General features: G+C 46.3%; 2 protein-coding genes across 2 annotated transcripts in view; one reads left to right on the top strand and one right to left on the bottom strand.

Annotated features, from left to right (window-relative positions):
• Positions 1–1036: 1036 nt before the first annotated feature.
• Positions 1037–1347, bottom strand: RLN3 (relaxin 3). The gene is given in 2 exon segments (XM_060146417.1): positions 1037–1306; positions 1309–1347. Coding segments are annotated over 2 exon segments (309 nt in total).
• Positions 1348–17949: 16602 nt separating this feature from the next.
• RFX1 (regulatory factor X1) overlaps positions 17950–20117 on the top strand; it is a 31871-nt gene continuing 29703 nt past the window's right edge. The window contains exon 1 of the mRNA XM_060145008.1: positions 17950–18147. The gene's annotated coding sequence lies outside the window, so the exon portion shown is untranslated. The remainder of the gene's footprint in view (positions 18148–20117) is intronic.

Below are 20117 nucleotides of genomic sequence, written 5' to 3'. Positions count from 1 at the left end.
TCCAAGTCCACAGTGCCTGACCTCTGAGACTCGCTGATGAATGAATGCATGAGGGGCCAGAAACAGGTGCCCAGCTGGATACCGGTTAGGTGGATGGCGGGGCTGGGGCGTTCACCCTGGTGCTCCCTGGCTGCCCAGTTCCCCTTCTAGCAGAGGCTGCTGATTTCATCTGTCAAACCCAGAGTCCAGGCTCCTGGCTGGTCCAGCTACTTCTCTGTTCTTGTGACTCGGCCTCCTGAGTAAAGACTTTGATTCCATTCAGGCCTGGGTTCCCGCTTTGATGGGCAGCTTACTCAACCTCATTGAGCTTGACTTTCCTCTTCTGTCATATCTTTTCCCCTACTGTTTATTTACTGAGGACCTGATGGTTAAGAACATGTGTTTGGGAGCTGAACTGACCGAGCACCAATCCCATTATCATCTCTCAGCTTCCGTTTCCTTGTCGGCAAAACGGGGATAATAATAACTCCTACCTTCCAGGGTTTTATACAGAGTAGATGATTTAATTAATACCCATTTAAAAAAAAACACTTAGAATAGTGTCTGGCACATGGTAGGCACTCAACTTTGTCCTAATCTGTTTTCACTGAATTTTGCTGCTTAACAAACCTGCAAGATACAGGGGCTGTGCCTCCCTTTTGCAGATAAAGAGGATCAGGGGAGGAAAGCAACTTGGTAGGAGGGTCACCTACTAGGTGGCAAATCTAGCCTTGTACTCACCACACCCCTCACACTCCCTTCCCTGAAGGCTTGGAAAGCACGTTAGTTTCGGCTTCTGAAAGGCACGTCCCAGTGTTGTGCAAAGAGCAGCCTTGCCTAATGCAGGGCACAGGGCTCCCAAGTAGAAGCAGACTTTTAGCTGGTGTGGATGGCTTGCTGCCCCTCCCCTATATGGCTCCCCCAGCCTTGACACAGCTTTGAGGGCCTGGCCCATCTCCCCAGCTGCATGTGGTGGAGGAGGGACTCTCCTGCCCCAGCCCCTCATCTCACCTCTGTCCCTGGCTCCTTGGACCCGTCTTGTGTCCTGTCAATGCCCCTAACACACACACAGCACCTCCCCAGCCTCACCCATAGCTTCATAGGCCAGGATGTCTGACCGTCTCCACCAGGAGCCCCCACAGGTGAAGATGACTGCTCGGATGAATTCACGGCCGCAAAGCTTCACTCCGTAGGGTGCTGCCTGGGCCTCTGTCCACAGCTCCCCAGCCAGCACCCCCATGGCCAGCAGCAGCAGCAGAGGACGTTTGGCCATGCTGGACAGGGCTGCCTGAGATGTGAGAGGTGGCACAGCAAGGCAGCTTCCTGTGGTTGGTGCCGCCACCGCCTCCTGGCCCCCCATTTATACATCTTAGCTCCCCCCTCTTGTCATGCCTGTCATGGGGGAGCGAAGTGACCTCCTTTATCTCCACTAGCAGAGAGGAGGCAGGCACGCGGCCCCCTCCACCCCTCCAGCACTGACCTTTCCCGTTTCCCGGACCAAGCGATAACCTTTCACCAGGGATGCGGTGACGCGGTCCAGCTCACTGTCATCTTCAACAGAGAGAGGTGAGAAGGCCTCCACTTAGCAGAGACCAGGAACCCAGACCCCCACCAGACCGGGAGAGAGGGCACAGCCAGCCCCCCATCACCACCATACTGCTAGGGTCCCAGGCCTTCTCCATAATAACAAGAATAATGAGTGCTTACACAGTATGCACTGTGGGGCCAGGCACTGCTCTAAATATATATATTTGTTTAATTGATTTAATCCTCCCAACAGCCTATGATAATAGTTCTCATTTGAGCAAGTCTCAGAATCTCCTGGAGGGCTTGTTAAAACACACATCACTGGGCCCTATGTGCAGAGTGTCTGAAAATCTGCATTGACGACAATTTCCAGGCCATGCTAATGCTGCCGGTCCAGAAACCACACTTTTTTTTTTTTAACTTTTTTTTTTTTTTTTTATGGTGTGCGGGCCTCTCACTGTTGTGGCCTCTCCCATTGCGGAGCACAGGCTCCGGACGCGCGGGCTCAGCGGCCATGGCTCACGGGCCTAGCCGCTCTGCGGCATGTGGGATCTTCCCGGACCGGGGCACGAACCTTTGTCCCCTGCATCGGCAGGCGGACTCTCAACCACTGCGCCACCAGGGAAGCCCTTAACTTTTTATTTTATATTGGAGTATAGCCAATTCATAATGTTGTGATAGTTTCAGGTGCACAGCAAAGGGCCTCAGCTATACGTACACATGTATCCATTCTCCCCCAAACTCCCCTCCCATCCAGGCTGCCACATAACATTGAGCAGAGTTCCCTGTGCTATACAGTTGGTCCTTGTTCAGAAACCACACCTTTAAGAGCCACTGGACTATGAGACTAGGACAAAGACTGTCTCCAGGTTACAGGTGAGGAAACAGAAGAGTGACCTAAGGTGCCCAAGATCAGCTAGTAAGTGGAGGTGGGAGTTGGGGTTCAAACAGAGCCTCTAGTTCCAGAGCTAATGCTCTCCAAGGGAAAAAGTATTTTTTTTAATTTTTATTGGAGTATAGTTGATTTACAATGTTGTGTTAGTTTCAGGTGCACAGCAAAGTGAATCAGTTATATATACACATATATCCACTGTTTTTTTAGATTATTTTCCCATATAGGCCATTACAGAGTATTGAGTAGAGTTCCCTGTTCTATACAGTAGGTTCTTATTAGTTATCTATTTTATTTATAGTAGTGTGTGTATGTCAGTCCCAATCTCCAAATGTATCCCTCCCCCCAGGGAAAATTTTTAAGGATTAAAAAATACTCTTGGGACTTCCCTGGTGGTGCAGTGGTTAGGAATCTGCCTGCCAATGCAGAGGACACGGGTTCGAGCCCTGGTCCGGGAAGATTCCACATGCCACAGAGCAACTAAGCTCATGCACCACAACTACTGAAACCCGCACGCCTAGAACCCATGCTCCCCAACAAGAGAAGCCACTGCAATAAGCCCGCGAACCGCAATGAAGAGTAGCCCCCGCTCGCCGCAACTAGAGAAAGCCCGCGTGCAGCAACAGACCCAATGCAGCCAAAAATAAAGTAAATTTATTTTTTAAAAAATTGTTATGGGAACAGAGTTTCAGTTTCGCAGATGAAAAGGGTTGTGGAGATGGATGGTAGTGATGGTTGCACGACCATGTGAATGTACTTTATGTCGTTGAACTGGACACTTAAAATGGTTAAGATGGTACATTTCCTGTTATGTGTATGTTACCATAATTTTAAATATAATTTTTAAGTGTTTAACTAATATCATATACAGAGAGGAACTGTCGTGTGCTGGGCAATGTTTAACAGTGGGCTTTCCGGATACAAATGAACTTATTTACAAAACAGAAATAGACCCACAGACAGAAGACAAACTTATCATTACCAAAGGGGAAAGGGGTGGGGGAGGGATAAATTAGGAGGTTGGGATTAACATATACACACTACTATATATAAAATAGATAACCAACAAGGACCTACTGTATAGCACAGGGAACTATACTCAATATTTTGTAATAACCTATAAGGGAAAAAATCTGAAAAAGAATATATATATATATACACATATATATAAATGTGTGTATAACTGAATCACTGTTCTATACACCTGAAACTAACACAACATTGTAAATTAATTATGCTTCAATTTTTTAAATAATTTTTAAAAAATATTTCTTTATTTATTTGACTGCACCAGGCCTTAGTTGCAGCACGCGGGATCTTTAGTTGTGGCATGCGGGATCTAGTTCTCTGACCAGGATCGAACCCGGGCCCCTTGCATTGGGAGCACGGAGCCTTAGCCACTGGACCACCAGGGAAGTCCCTATACTTCAATTTTTAAAAAAATAAATTATTTTATTTTATTTTATTTATTTTTGGTTGCATTGGGTCTTCATTACTGCATGCGGGTTTTCTCTAGTTGCTGCGAGCGGGGGCTACTCTTCGTTGCGGTGCGCGGGCCTTTCATTGCGGTGACTTCTCTTGCTGCAGAGCACAGGGGCTCTAGGTGTGCAGGCTTCAGTAGTTGCGGCTCGTGGGCTCTAGAGCACGGGCTCAGTAGCTGTGGCACACGGGATTAGTTGCTCCGCGGCATGTGGGATCTTCCCAGACCAGGGATATCCCCTGCATTGGCAGGCAGATTCTTAACCACTGCGCCACCAGGGAAGCCCCCTATACTTCAATTTTTAAAAATATTAAACAATAACAAAACAAAACAAGTAAACCCCAATGGGCTCTCCGGGAAAAAAAAAAAAAGGCCCTGATTTATACCAGTTATAGGTTTCTGGTCAATTTCAAGCTACCAGCGTGATATCAGTGTGATGTTGCCAAATTCCTGAAAAGGTAACAATCAGTTTTCACAAGTCAGTATAAGCCGGCTCCAGGACACCACCAAAATGTGAAAAACATTGCAATTTGCTCAATTTAAAAAATAATGATTTTTTTAAACACCCATGTCATCATTACCCAGATCAAGAAGAAGGACAATGCCAGCACCACAGATGTCAACCCCCCCCACCCCGCATCCCCAGTCACAATTTCTTCCCTACAGAGGTAGCCACCATCCTGACTTCAGCCATCACCACTTCTTTGCTTTTTATTCGTTTTGTTTGTTTGTTTGTTTGTTTTTCACCGTGCCACATGGTTTATGCGATCTTAGTTCCCCAAGCAGGGATTGAACCCAGACCCTCTGCAGTGAAGGCTCGGAGTCCTAACCACTGGACCGCCAGAGAATTCCCTGCTTTGAATTAGTTTTAACACCAACCTGGGCATCTCTGAAACAGATAACTGAATCTCTGAAACATAACTGAGTCTATTTCTTTTTTTTTTCCTTTTTTTTTTTCATTCTAACAAATTGAACTTTTTATCAAAGTTCATACAGATCTGGGCACATACAGAAAAGTGCCCAGATCATCAGTGGACACCTGGAAGAATTTTCACAAACTGAACACACTTCTGCATCCACCCCTCAGGTCCAGAAACAGAACATTCCCAGCCTCCATCCAGAGCAGGGAAATTAAACTCCACCGTCTGGGAGGAGGAGTATGGAAGAATTTGTGGATATATGTTAAAACTATACTAACTAATAAATGCTTTGAGTGAGATGCTTTGAGTCTATGCAAAGATCCTGTTTCCCGTTCCACCCACTGATATTAGCATTCATTGGTGGAGCGTGTGCATTTGCTATTATTTATTATTTGGAATTCTTCTGTAAGGAAGAGTTGTTTCATCTCCATTTATTTACTTGTGCAATTATTTGTTTATACCAATATGGACTCATGAATAGTTATTTTTATTCTTTGGGTTAAAATTCAATACTATTATTATTTATTTCACCACCCAAATTGTTCCAGCTTTGGCCATTGGGAGCTCTTTCAACTGGTCTCTGCTCTAAGCATTTTCTTTCAGGCGCTGCTCTTTTGACATGACTATCTCTCTCTGTCTCTGTCTGTCTCTCTGTCTCTCTGTCTGTCTGTCTGTCTGTCTGTCTCTCTCTCTCTCTCTCTCTCTCTCTATATATATATATATATATATATATATATTTTTAAGCACTTCCTTACTGTCTGGCACCACAAGATGTTCCAGGCTCATGTTGCATTTCCCCTGCCCCAGTCCTAGTATCAGCCATTTTCCCAAGGAGCCTGTGTTCCCTTTACTGGAGAGTGGCATTGAGAAGCCAAGACCTGGATGCTGAGTCTGCTCATTGCTACTGAGGGTGGGAGTTGATGTTGCTTCTGGGCCTTCTCAGCTGATAGCATCACTTAAAAAAAAAAAATATTGAGGTAAAATTCATATGAAATAAAATTGACCTTTTTTTTTTTTTTTTTTTTTTTTTTTTGCGGTACGCGGGCCTCTCACTGTTGTGGCCTCTTCCGTTGCGGAGCACAGGCTCCGGATGCGCAGGCTCAGCGGCCATGGCTCACGGGCCCAGCCGCTCCGCGGCATGTGGGATCTTCCCGGACCGGGGCACGAACCTGTGTCCCCTGCATCGGCAGGCGGACTCTCAACCACTGCATCACCAGGGAAGCCCAAAATTGACCATTTTAATGTTACATGTACATGCATGTTCATAGTAGCACTAGTCACAATAGCCAAAAAGTGGAAACAACCCTGATGCCCATCAACAGATGACTGGATAAACAAAATATGGTCCATCCATACAATGGAATATCACTCAGCCTAGAAAGGAACGAAGCAATGACACATGCTACAATGTGGATGAACCTTGAAAGCATTATGCTGAGTGAAAGAAGCCAGACACCAAAGGTCACATAGTGGATAATTCCATTTATAGGAGATGTCTGGAATAGGCACACCCATAGAGACAGAAAGCAGACTAGTGGTTGCCAAGGGTTGGGAGGAGGGAGGAATCAGGAGTAATTCCTACCGGTATGTCTCTGGGGTGACGAAAACATTTTGGATCTAGACAGAGGTGGTGATTGCACAACATTATGAATACACTAAATACCACTGAATTGTTCACTTTACCACGGTTAATTTTATATGTCAATTTCACCTCAATTTATTTATTTATTTGTTTTGTTTTTTGTTTTTTGCCACACCGTGCAGCTTGTGGAGCTTCCCCAGTGAGGGATCGGAACTGTACCCCCTGCAGTGGAAGTGCAGTCCTATTTAATTATTTATATTATATATTTTTAAATTTCACCTCAATTTACAAAAAACGACAATAAGGGCTCTGGTGATGGGCAGAGCGGGGTGCGAATCCCATGTCTGCCTAGTTCCTGCTGTGTGACCTTCGGCAAGTCACTTAAGCTCTCTGTGCCTTGGTTTCCTCACCTGTAAAACAAGGAGGATTGAATGAGTGCGTCAAATTCTTAAAACAGTCTGTGGCATGCAGTAAGTGCTGTTTAATTAAATGTTATTTCTTTTTTTTTAATTTTTTAATTTTTATTTTTATTTTGTCTGTGTTGGGTCTTTGTTGATGCACCAGGGCTTTCTCTAGTTGTGGCGATCGGGGGCTACTCTTCATTGTGGTGTGCGGGCTTCTCATTGGGGTGGCTTCTCTTGTTGTGAAGTGTGGTCTCTAGGCGTGCGGGCTTCAGTAGTTGCGGCACATGGGCTCAGTAGTTGTGGCACACGGGCTCTAGAGCTCAGGCTCAGTAGTTGTGGTGCATGGGCTTAGGTGCTCCTAAGCATGTGGAATCTTCCCAGACCAGGGCTCGAATCCGTGTCCCCTGCATTGGCAGACAGATTCTTATCCACCGTGCCACCAGGGAAGCCCCTTAAATGTTATGTCTACTTGACACATCCCTTTTGGATTTGAACTTTATTCCTTTGTCCTTTTCTTCATGACAGACTCCTGGCCTTGGTTGCCCCCAAGGCCAAGGCCAGTGCTCCAGAAGACAGGGGTCATATCTGACTGCACTGCTTCAAAAGGGCTGATGAATAATATGTTCCCCTCCTCTGCCTCTTCTCCTGGCCACTCTCTAAGGATGTACCCTTCTGCCCTTTTCTCCGTATCCCCAATCCTGGCCCAGGGGTTGCTGATGAACAAACATGTCAGGAAATATTTGTTGCCTGACTGTTTGACTTTAACTGACTGTCCCAGAACCAGAAGCTTCTTTTGTGCCTCACACAGAATCAGAATTTTGAGCCCATCACAGCTGAGTGCAAATCCCACTTCCTGCGAGCAAGGCGCTGCACCTCTATGAGTTCATTGGGAAGATGTAGATAATAAGCGTATCTACTTTATGGGGTTGTTTGAGGACTTGGGTGAAATTATGCAAAGTGCTTAGCACTGGGCATGACACCCAAGTGCAGAGGGTTGAATGGTGATCACCTCCTGGTGATATATCGCAGGAGCTGTGAACGTGATCTTATTTGGAAAAAAGGATCTTTGTGGATATAATTACGGACTCTGAAATGAGATCATCCTGGATTATCTGGGTGGGCCCTAAATCCGATGACAAGTGTTAATAGAGACAGAAGAGAAAAGGCCAAGTGAAGATAGAAGCAGAGATTGGAGTGATGTAGCCAAAGAGGCCAAGTCACGCCAGAAGCCACCAAAAGCTGCAAGAGAACGAAAGATCCTCCCCTAGAGCCTTGGGAGCGAGCCACAGCTCTGCTGACACTTTGATTTCAGACTTCTGGCCTGCAAAACTGTGAGCGAATAAATTTCCACTGCTGTAAGCCACCCAATTGCGGTGAACTGTTACAGCAGCCATAGGAAACTCATATATAAGAATTGAGAAATGTTATCTGCTACCAATATCATTATTGTTACTGTCATCATCATCATCACCACCATTATCATGGGCAGCATAAAAATGCACTTAAGGGACTTCCCTCGTGGCACAGTGGTTAAGAATCTGCCTGCCAGGGCTTTCCTGGTGGCGCAGTGGTTGAGAGTCCGCCTGCCGATGCAGGGGACACGGGTTCGTGCCCCGGTCCGGGAAGATCCCACATGCTGCGGAGCGGCTAGGCCCGTGAGCCGTGGCTGCTGAGCCTGCGCGTCCGGAGCCTGTGCTCCATCCGCAACGGGAGAGGCCACAACGGTGAGAGGTCCGTGTACCGCAAAAAAAAAAAAAAAAAAAAAAGAATCTGCCTGCCAATGCAGGGGACACGGGTTTCAGCCCTGGTCCGGGAAGATCCCACATGCCACGGAGCAACGAAGCTCATGTGCCACAACTACTGAGCCTGCAGTCCAGAGCGTGATCCACAACTAGTGAGCCCACGTGCCGCAACTACTGAAGCCCGTGCGCCTAGAGCCTGTGCTCCGCAACAAGAGAAGCCACCGCAATGAGAAGCCCGCGCACCACAATGAAGAGTAGCCCCCGCTCGCCGCAACTAGAGAAAGCCCGTGTGCAGCAACTAAGACCCAACACAGCCAAAAATAAATAAATAAATTTATATTAAAAAAACACCCACAACCCAGATCTTTAAAAAAAAAGCACTCAAATCTTACCAATCAATCCTAAATAAAGCCATTCTCCTAATTTGTTAACTAATTTTTTTATTTTTTTATTTATTTAATTTTTGGCTGTACCAGGTCTTAGTTGCAGCACGCGGGATCTTTTAGTTGCGGCATGTGGGCTCATAGTTGCAACACGCGGACTTCTTAGTTGTGGTATATGAACTCTTAGCTGCGGCATGCATGTGGGATCTAGTTCCCCGACCAGGGATCAAACCCGGGCCCGCTGCTTTGGGAGTGTGGAGTCTTACCCACTGGACTACCAGGGAAGCCAGTTAATTTTATTTTTGAACGGTTAATACATTCATGGGCTTCAGAAAATGAAAAGTATAAGGTTTATGCTGCAGTATCTCCCTCCCAAGTCTTAGTTCCCCTCTCTTCACCCACAGGTAACCCACTGCTCTTGATTTCCTGAGTATCTTTCTGGAATTTCTGTGCACATATGAAAAGAAATATGAATACAAGTCCTTATCCCTCCACCCCCTCCAACACACACACACACCTGCTTTTACATTAAAGGTAGCATTAAAATGTTGGGTTTTTTATTGTGGTAAAATATATATAACATAAAATATACCATTTTAGCCATTTTTAAGTATAAAGTTCAGTGGCATTAAGTACATTCACATTGTCATGCAATTATCACCATCACCCATCTCCAGAAATTTTTCATCTTCCCAAACTGAAACTCTGTACCCAGTTAAACAGGTACTCCCCATTCCTCCCTCTCCCAGCTCCTGGTAACCACCATTCCACATTTTGTCTCTATGAATTTGCTTTTTCAAGGTACATTGCAAATTGGAACGATACAGGACTTTCCCTTTTGTGTCTAGATTCTTGCATTTAGCGTAATCATTCAAGGTTCATCCATGTGGTAGAATGTGTCAGAATTTCAGTTCAAGGTAACACGTTTTACATATTCTTCTGCACCTTCCTCCTCCACAGCCCCCCCCACTTAACAACAAATGCTGGAGTGTTCCCCTTTCCAAAGCTCTCTTTATGCACCCTTGTCATTTTCTACAGCCGGATGGTATTTTGCCATGTAGATACCCCATAGTTAATTTCACTGCCAGAGACAGACATTTATTTCATTCGTTTGTTCTTAGGTTAACACTGCAGTGAAGAACCTTGCACAAATGTCATTTCACACGTATGCAAGTGTATCTGTATATAAATTCTGCAGTGTGAGATTTCTGGCTCGAAGATTATGTGCATTTGTAATTTTTACAGATATTACCAGATTTCCTTCCTTGAGGGTTAGATTAATTCACACTCCCTCCAGCAATGGATAAGAGTCCTGTTTCCCTTCAGCTTCACCAACAGAATATTATCAAACTTTGGATTTTTGCCAAAAGAACAAGTGAAAAGTGGTATCTCAGAGTAGAGAAAATTTGCATTTGCCTAACCACAAGCAAGACAGAACATGTTTCCATATTTCCATGTGTTTAAGAGCTATTTATAGTTTTCTTTTTCCTCTCTGGTCACCTTCCTTGTCCATTATTCTTTCAGGTTGTTGATCTTTTCCTTCCTGATTTCTAGGAGTTTTTTTTTTTTAATCTTTTTTTTTAAAAAAAAAAATTAATTAATTATTTTTGGCTGCGTTGGGTCTTGGTTGCTACGAGCCGGCTTTCTCTAGTTGCCACGAGCAGGGTATACTCTTTGTCGCAGTACGTGGGATTCTCACTGAGGTGTCTTCTCTTTGTTGCAGAGCACGGTCTCTAGGCGCACAGGCTTCAGTAGTTGTGGCATGTGGGCTCAGTAGTTGTGGTGCACGGGCTTAGTTGCTCCCTGGCATGTGGGATCTTCCTGGACCAGGGCTGAAACCCGTGTCCCCTGCATTGGCAGGCGGATTCTTAACCACTGCGCCACCAGGGAAGTCCCTTGTTTTGTTTTGTTTTGTTTTGTTTTGTTGGCCACTCCATGCAGCTTGCAGGATCTCAGTTCTCTGACCAGGGATTGAACCCGGTCCACGGCAGTGAAAGTCCGGAATCCTAACCACTAGGCCACCAGAACTCCCCTAGCAGTTCTTATATGTTAAGGAAGCTTACCATATGGTTATGAAATGTGTAGTAAATATTTTTTCCCGATTTGTCATTTCTCTAAACTCTTAAGATTACTGACCACTAACATTTATTGAGGATTTGCTACATGTCTGGCTTTGTCCTAGGTTCTTTAAACACACCATCTCTGTTCAACCTTATTGACACCATTTTTCATCTCTAAATACTCCAACACACATTTTCCTACATAATATAATGCCATTTTCACACCTAACAAAATATACAGTCATTCTTCAGTATCATCTTACACCAAAGCGAATGTTAACATTTCCCTGAGTCTCTGAAATATCTGTTCAGAGTTGGTTTAGAGCAGTGCTGGCCAATAGCACTTTCTCTGATGATGAGAATGTGTTTTCCCATATAGTAGTCACTAGCTACATGTGGCTGTTGAGCGCTTAAAATGTTTCCTGTGAGACTGAGGAACTGAATTCTTCATTGTATTTTATTTTACTTTCTTTAAGTTTTAATAGCCACATGGAAAATTACAGGCCGATATACCTGATGAAGCTAGATACAAAAACTCTCAACAAAATATTAGCAAATCAGGGACTTCCTGGCAGTCCAGTGGTTAAGACTCTGAGCTTCCACTGCAGGGAGTAGGGTCCGCCCCCTGGTCAGGGAACCAAGATCCTGCATGCCCTGTGGCTCGGCCAAAAAAAAAAAAAAAATTAGCAAATCAAATTCAACAATACATTAAAGGGCTCACACACCATGATCAAGTGGGATTTATTCTAGGGATGCAAAGAGGTTCCACACCTGTAAATTAATCAGCGTGATAAACCACATTAACAAAATGAAGGATAAAAATCATGTGATCATCTCAATAGATGCAGAAAAAATATCTGACAAAATTCAATATCCTTTCCTGATAAAAACTCTCAGCAAACTGCTATTCAGAGGAAATGTACTTAATGTAACAAAGGCCATATATGACGAGCCCACAACTAACATCATACTCAACACTGAAAGTTTTTCCTCTAAAATTAGGAACAAGACAAGGGTGCCCACTCTCACTACTTCTATTCAACATAGCACTGGAAGTCCTAGCCAGAGCAGTTAGGCAAGAAAAAGAAATAAAAGGCATCCCCTCCCGTAAAAATAGCCACACAGGACTAGCAATTACCATATAAGACAGTGCAGATGTAGGATATGACTTCCTCACCCAAATACATCTCACCTGTACTCACTTTCTCCATTATTCCCCTCCCACTTGGCCCTCAGCCTTTTGCAGTGTGACATCTGCCCCCCCGGCAAATTGCCATGAACCCAGGTCTCACCCCAGCCCCGCTTCTCCCCAGATTCTATCATACCTTCATTGGTTCATGCAAAGCCCTCACCAGTTTAATTTCTGTCCCCTCCATCCCAGATCCCCAATTCCTTGCCCTTCCCAAACCTTTGCCAGCATCCCTAAGGCATTTGCTACGTGTTCTTAAGCTGGTAGATAGTCTTAAATAATAGGATGTATCATTTTGTGTGTTTATACTTTTACTTTATATGCTTATACAAGTATGCTGTAATTTGCAAAATGACATTGTGTACTAGATCTCCATCTGTATCCTTTTCAGTGATACATTGTGGGATTTTTTGTTTATTTTGTTTTTACTTTTTTTTCTTTTTTTTAACCAGATTGAAAGCATTTATTAACTTCTTTCCTTCAGCCTCCTCCCAACAAAAACTTGTCTTTCCAGAGTTGGGGGGACGGGGAATAGGTTGACACAGGTTCATGTAGATATGCATACACCCCAAGCATTTTCTCTAAAAGCCCAATTATTTAGGGCATTGTCTCTCAGATCTTTGTTATTTTTAAATCTCAGTCCATTCCTTTCTTTTACAAATCTTCTTTTCAGTGCCTCCAGAAATCTTCCATGCGTGAAGATTGTCTTCATGCATCAGATTCATGGATATATCTGCACAGTGTTTATATATCAAACATAAATAAATAAATAAATAAATAAATAAATAAATATATTTCTTTTACCCTACTGTGTACATAGTTTGAAAAGTTAGAAGAACCACTCTGGGATTCCCTGGTGGCGCAGTGGTTAAGAATCTGCCTGCCAATGCAGGGCACATGGGTTCAAGTCCTGGTCCGGGAAGATCCCACATTCCTCGGAGCAACTAAGCCCGTGTGCCACAACTACTGAGCCCACGTGCCACAACTACTGAAGCCCGCGCGCCTAGAGCCCACGCTCTGCAACAAGAGAAGCCACCGCAATGAGAAGCCCGCTCACTGCAATGAAGAGTAGCCCCCGCTCACCACAACTAGAGAAAGCCCGCACATAGCAACAAAGACCCAACACAGCCAAAAATAAATAAATTAAATTAAAAAAAAAAAAGAAGAAGAACCAGCCTGCTAATCATTCACTACACCTCATGTTTAATAAGCAGAAATGCACAGGCTTTTAAGATGAATTTCCAGCATAACAGAAGGACATCTTGTTTGCATTTCAATGCACCAAGTGTCAGATTCTTATTTCATTACTCGCTGGCACATTAATGGATGGCTCTTCATTTCTTTTTTTCTCTCTTTTAGCAAAACTCCATGAAGACCTCTCACTCTTGGGTCAGGAGCAAGGTTGCCTTATTTTAAAATGCTATAGTGTCTGAGTTTCACCGCATCAGCATCACATTTTTTAAGAGCTACTTTGCTGCTTTCACTGTTAGATTAGTACTCTCTCAACTCAGCGTTCTTATTTCATCTTTCTAGTCCCTGAGGGATGGACACCTACATTGCTTCCAACTTCCTGCTTCAATGAGCATTCTTATCTGGTGCAAAACTCAGTGAATATAAAAACTTGGAAGAGAATTACCAAAGTTGTAGTTCTCTCTCAATTTAACAGGGATCCAATAACTGGCTTAAACAGGAGAGAATGTTTGTCTCTGCTGGCAGACAGCCTGGGGACCCTGGTCCTTCTGTCAGTTGCTCCACCATCCTCCAGGGCAGTATCTCCAAGGACATTTGGCTGTGTCTGGAGACATCCTCGGTTGTCACACCTGGCAAAGGAAGGGGTTGGGGAGGTTGTGTGCTCCTGGCATGTAGTGAGTGGTGGCCAGGTATGCTGCTCACTACTCTACAGTGCACAGAATAGCCCCCTGCGACAAAGAACAATTTGGCCTCAAATGTCAATGATGTCGCCTGCCCTACAATAGTCCCCACTCTTTTATTTTTTTCTTTTTTGGCCGCACTGCGAGGCATGCAGGACCTTAGTTCCCCAACCAGGGATGGAACCTGTGCCCTCTGCAGTGGGAGCGTGGAGTCTTAAGCACTGGATCACCAGGGAAGTCCCCCACTCCTTTTTGTCATGACTGACGCGTTGAAGACACCAGGACAGTTGTCCTGTAGCACACTCCACCCTTGGGGTTTGTCAGTTGCTTCCTGATGTCATTTAACTTGTTCCTCTATGCTTCCCATTTCCTGCAAACTGGATGTTAGGTCAAGAGACCCGATCAGAGTCAAGTTTAACATTTTGGCAAGATGTGTCCCAGGGGAAGCTATGAACTTCCATTGGTATCACATCAGGAGGCCCCGGAGGCCCAAGGGTTCCTGTATTGTGATGCTCAGCTTCACTGCAGCTAACACTGGTGACAGTCTGGCCTCTGTGATGAAGTCTGCATCCCTACACCTAGTGAACCCTGGGCGTATCTTGCTCCCCAACATCTTCTCACCCGATGTTTGAGAACACCCATCGATGAATACTGCCCAAATCAATTATTTCATTGGCTTCTGCAAAATGGTGATTGTTCTAATTCTCTCATTCCTTCCAGTTTTTTTGGCCATGCCACACAGCTTGCGGGATCTTAGTTTCCCAAGCAGGGATGGGGCCAGGGATCAAACCTAGGCCCCCTGCAGTGGAAGCGCGAAGTCCTAACCGCTGGATCGCCAGGGAATTCTCTCCTTCCACATTTTTTAGCTGGCATTCTTAGACTGTTTGGTGACCATGAAAAGTTACTACTGGGAAGGCAAGATCGTGCTTAATTCCTTACTTTTAATTACCAACATTTTCAGAAAGGAGTTGGTTGAGAGCTACTTCCAATGGGTTAATAAGTGTGTGTGTGTTTTAACTTTCAAATCGAGGTATAACATACATAAAGTGCACAGATCTTAAAGGGAGAGCTCAGGGAATTTTTACAGCTATATACCTGTGCAACCACCACCAGATAAAAATATAGAGCATTTCTAATCCCACACTGCCTTCCCTGCCATTAAGTTTTATAATGAGTAATTTTAATTGAAGAAATGATTTCCAGGCTTGATTGTACCAATCTTGGGGGTTCAAGGACTTCAGGAAGGTGGGGAAATGGGTAAGAAGTAAATATAGGGCTTCTTGGCACTCCCCCACCCAACATGGCTGGCTCTGGCACCCAAACCTGTCTCACAGAAGTAGCTGCAAGGGTCGAGCGACTTGTTTTGCCAGTCAGGGTTTATCTCGGGCACCTTCTGCCTGGAAGTCTCATTAATTCTTGGGGCTCAGCTAGTATTTCCAAGCAGACGGGGACTGCCCCTTCTAGTCTTCCATCGAGGGTCACACCCAGGGGCAGAAAAGCACACTGAAAAGTCCCAGAGAAGGAGACAGGCTGTCTGGGTTCTGCTGCCTTCAGTTACATGATCCTAGAGGAGGTACTTTCCCTTCTGAGCCTTTGTTTGCTTACCTGTCAAGTGGGGGGAATATTCCGCTTTGCTGGGTTCTTGGGAGGATTTCGGCAGAATCATCAGACTACCTTTACATTTCTGACCTCACCTGTTGGCACGTTCCTCTTTGCTAATTCCACCCCTGCCAGATGTCTGTTCCAGTCCCCAGGCCTTTGCTTCTGCAGTTCCCTCCACCTCCGTTTTGTGGGGCTTGCCTGCTTTCTACAACTCAGGCGCAGTTCGAAGGAGCCCCTCCTCAGGTTACGTGGGCTACAGCGGTCTCTCTTATCCCGCACACTCTAATGTTGCCTTTTTTTTTTTTAAGAGTCTTTGTTGTTGTTGTTTTCTAAATTGAAGTATAGTTGATTTACAATATTGTGTTAGTTTCAGGTGTAGAGCAAAGTTATTCATATATATATATATATATATATATATATATATATATATATATATACACTTTCTCAGATCCTTTTCCCTTATAGGTTATTACAAAATATTGAGTATAGTTCCCTGTGCTATATTATCAGTCCTTTCTGATTATTTTCTACATAGTAGCGCCTCACAGCTCTTACGAACCTATCTTGAGTATTAATTTCACTGCTTATTGTGTCTCCTCCTGTAGTAGAATGCAGAGTCTAGGGACTTGTCTGCTTTTTTCACTTTTACGTGCAGGGCCTTGCCTGAGGAAAGTGTAATGTTCGTTGAACTAGGAAACATAAACCCAGAGAGGTGGAGCCACTTTCTCATTTGTCACACAGCAAAATCTGAATTAGAACTTCAGGCTCTGAGCCTTTGCTTTCTTTTCCCTCCCTCTTTGGTGGGGATTAGGACACAAAACTTAAGGGTTGTCAAAAAAATTAGTCATCGAGATATATTTAAAAGTCAAAATTGGGAATTCCCTGGCGGTCCAGTGGTTAGGACTCTGCGCTTTCACTGCGGAGGGCCGGGGTTCAATCCCTGGTCTGGGAACTAAGATCCTGGCCAGCTGTGCCGCTGCCAGGAAAAAAACAAAAAGTATAAAGAAGCAAGCTGTGTGTCGCTGCCAGGAAAAAAAAAAAAATTAATGTCAACAAAAAGCAAAAGATAAGATTCGACCTTGCACTCGCATGACTCACCCCGCCCTAATCCCAGTCCTGGCAGATCCCGTCTTTATTTAAAATTTTGCTATTCTGTTCACCATGGATTTATTTTTTTCCCATTAATTTTGATATTTAAAAAATATTGCAATACTTCATTAGAATGTTATTCATCTTGATGATTGAGTTTTTCCACCCAAGACGCTCACCCTAGTACAAGTCCCGCTTCTGTCTCTTCTCCTCCCCTAGAGAAACTGAGGCACGGAGGACTCGGGGTGGGAGTGGGGGAAGGATGGGGGAGCTGTGTGGAGTCGGTTGAGCAACCCGAGCTGCCCCGGGAGGGGCTGGACGGTGACCTTTGCTTATCGCCCGCGGAATAAGCAGCTAATTAAGTCTCCCTCGCCTGCGGGAGACCTTTCCCAGGTCGGCCCGCGCCTCCTGCAGGGCCGAGACAGCCGCGGTAGCCCCGGCAGCGGTGACCTTTACAGGTCCAATGGGGCGGGGAGGCGGGAGAGAGCGGGATGGATTTAGGCGGAGATGGTGGCGGTGGGTATCGCGGCCCTGGGATCGAACCCCGCCCACCTCGGCTCCCCACGTTCATTCTACCACCTTAGGGTAATAGGGGGAGGGAAAGCGCGCCCGGTGACGTCATCGAACCCCGAGCCCGGCCTCCGCCGCCAACGTCACAGACAAGCAGCGCAGCGTCACCGCATTCCTCCCGTGACGTCAGCGCGCAAGGCCAAGAACTGGCCCATAGGGGAAGGGAGAAGTCTGAAGGAAGATCTTTACTTTCTCGCACTTCATATTTGGTAAGGCGTTTAAAGTACGCAGAAACGGACTACCACTCCCATCTGGCCTTGCGTGCTGCGCATACGCACAGCTTCCAGCGAGAGAGCGCGGCAAACCTTTGGGCTAGATTGACGTCCCGTTAGTCGAACCAAAAGGCAAGTTTTACGGCCGCAAACCAGTCCCGACCTTACAGGCCCCACCCCTTTATTCTTAGCCCGCAGCTTCCTTGAGGGAGTGACGGGCTCCTCTGCCTTTGAAGGCTTAGTTTCCCTCGATGGACATTCACACCGATGAATCAGAGCGTCGGGAAGTCGAGAGGCTGTTGAAAGACGTGCCTTGGAGCCAATAGCTTAGCGGCAGGGCCTGGCGCCATCCAATCACTTTTCCCAGTGCCGCCAATCACCCTGGACCCCGCCCCCGGCGCGTGACGTAAGTAGGGTGGGTAGCAACAGTTGCCCCGGTGAGGGAAACGGAGGCGCCATAGCCACGGTAGTCGTGGCGACCAAGCAACCCGGCAACGCGAGTCAACAACAACAACCGACCGGCCGACCCCCACCCCCACCCCCCCGGCCTGGCCCGGGGACCCCGGCACGTTCTGTCCCCCTCCCAACATCGCCTCCGAGACCTGTGGAAAGCCCTTCCGCGGACAGAAGTAGGGAGAAGCCGAGGTAACCCGTGCGGCCCCAGGGTGGCGGTCCGGGCCGGGGAGGACAGCGAGGCCCGGGCGGCGGGTGTCTCTGTAATCATAATCTTGGGGGAAGGGGCGGGCGGTCAAAATGGCGGCGGCGACTGTCGGGGCCGTGGGGGAGGGGGCTGGGGCCCGGCTGGGGCTACACCACCCGCCCCCGGGCCCCGCAGCCCGGCCCCCGCGAGGGGCGGGCGCTCGCAGGCAGACGGCGAGTGGAGGTAGGCCGGCCAGCCGGGGCGGGGGGCTTTTATATGTCGGGAGGCACAAGGGGGCGGGACTGGGAGGGCTGGGCCAATGGGAACGAGGGAGGGGCGAGGCGGGACCGAAGTGAGTGGGCGGGGCCAGGTCATAAGGTGTGGGCGGGACCGGCCGGTGCCCCGGGAACCGGGTGGGGCAGCTATCCCCTAGGCATTCCTGCTCGCGTAAGCGACGGAAGCCACCTGTGCCTTGTCACTTTAGAACCTGCCAGGACTCAAGTGTGTACCACATGTGAGGCCTCAGTTTTCTATCCTGTAAAGTGGGGAGAATCACTGCCATCGCCTCTTTTTTGCATTTCAGGGACTCCTAATTCCTTTCAGGAATTTCTCTAGGGCTCATTCTTGAACTTTTTACTCCTATCTACTTTTTCTGAATGTTTTTTATAGATTAACTGTTAGTCTTGATTTCAATATTGCTGTTCGCTCCTAAATCTGCCTTCTCTCTGAAAAGAGATGAAGGTAGACAATTTCATGAAGCTGTGGGATAGGGGTATGGCTTTAGTCCGGACGATTTGGTTCACAGAAAGCGAAGCCCATGGCAGAGAGGAGTGATCTTGGGTGACTGAGTTAGAAGAACAGAAACTTGATTGCTTCTATGTGGGCAGCTCTAAGATCTAAGATCTCGTCTTGTCCCTGGGCAGGGGGCTTGTTCCTGGAGATGGGACCATTCCTAGCTGTTCTGCCCATTCTGGTCTTCCTTTGGGGAAGGAAGTAAATGATGGAGTAAAGGGCGCCTGAGGAAGTTTCTGACGCTGCTTCTCTTGGCTAGACACATGTTTTTGTGTCAGTCAAGTTGGTGTCAACTGGGTCACATGTCGCTGAGGAGGTACCAGCTTACAGAGCCACGTGGGCAGGGAGCTGGGACACCGAGATCAGAGGGAAGGGGAAGTGTTCCACATTTGTTAGAGGAGAATCTGAGTGACTGCTTTGCCGGGACAAGATCTGCCAGCTTGAGGAAGAATTTTTTTTAAACAGCAGCTGGGCCAAGTCCACTGTGCTTATTCTCCATCTTGCTTTGGAGCTTGGCATCAGCAGAGCCGAGTGCATTCTGCAGCCGTTTTCTTTTAAAATCAATCAGTAAACTTCAGGGAGAAGGAACGTTTCAGGTTCTCCCAAAGCTTTCCCTCAAGAATTTTAGATAAGGCTTGGGAGTGTCACTTCTCCAGGGATTTTTCCCAGGTCAGGAAATAACCTGATCTGGGAAATATTTCTAAAATCTAGAAATAACCAAGTTGCCAGGTCATCGGTACCTGTTAGAAAGGCGAGCTCTGAGCAGAAAGTGATCTAGTCTTGTTAACTGCCCCTCCCCCTTTTTATATCTTATGCATTTGAAAGGCCCAAGCCCAGAGGGGTTCCTGAAGGGAACACTGGCTTTGGTCACTTGTCCTTGAAACAATCAACTGCTTTCTAGCTGTATGCTCCTGGGCGAGTAACTTAACTTCTCTGGACCTTAGTTTCCTCCCATCTAAACTAGGGACAGTGATCATTGGTAATGATTTTAATCTCATATTACTATGCTGTGGATCCCATAAAAGAATACATGTTGAGCATTAAATACATAGTAATCGCTCAAACTATGTTGGCTGCTACTGTTATTATGATGGTTGTTGCTTCCTGCTCAGCCTTTGGAATTATACCATTCGCATTTATTTTTATCATTTTGAATCGGGTGACAGCCTAGTGGCTTTAAGGC

The sequence above is a fragment of the Lagenorhynchus albirostris genome, chromosome 3 (assembly GCF_949774975.1).
Source record: "Lagenorhynchus albirostris chromosome 3, mLagAlb1.1, whole genome shotgun sequence".
Classification (NCBI taxonomy): Eukaryota; Metazoa; Chordata; class Mammalia; order Artiodactyla; family Delphinidae; genus Lagenorhynchus; species Lagenorhynchus albirostris.
The sequence above is the reverse complement of the archived record's forward strand: the minus strand, read 5'-3'. Positions and strand labels throughout refer to the sequence as shown.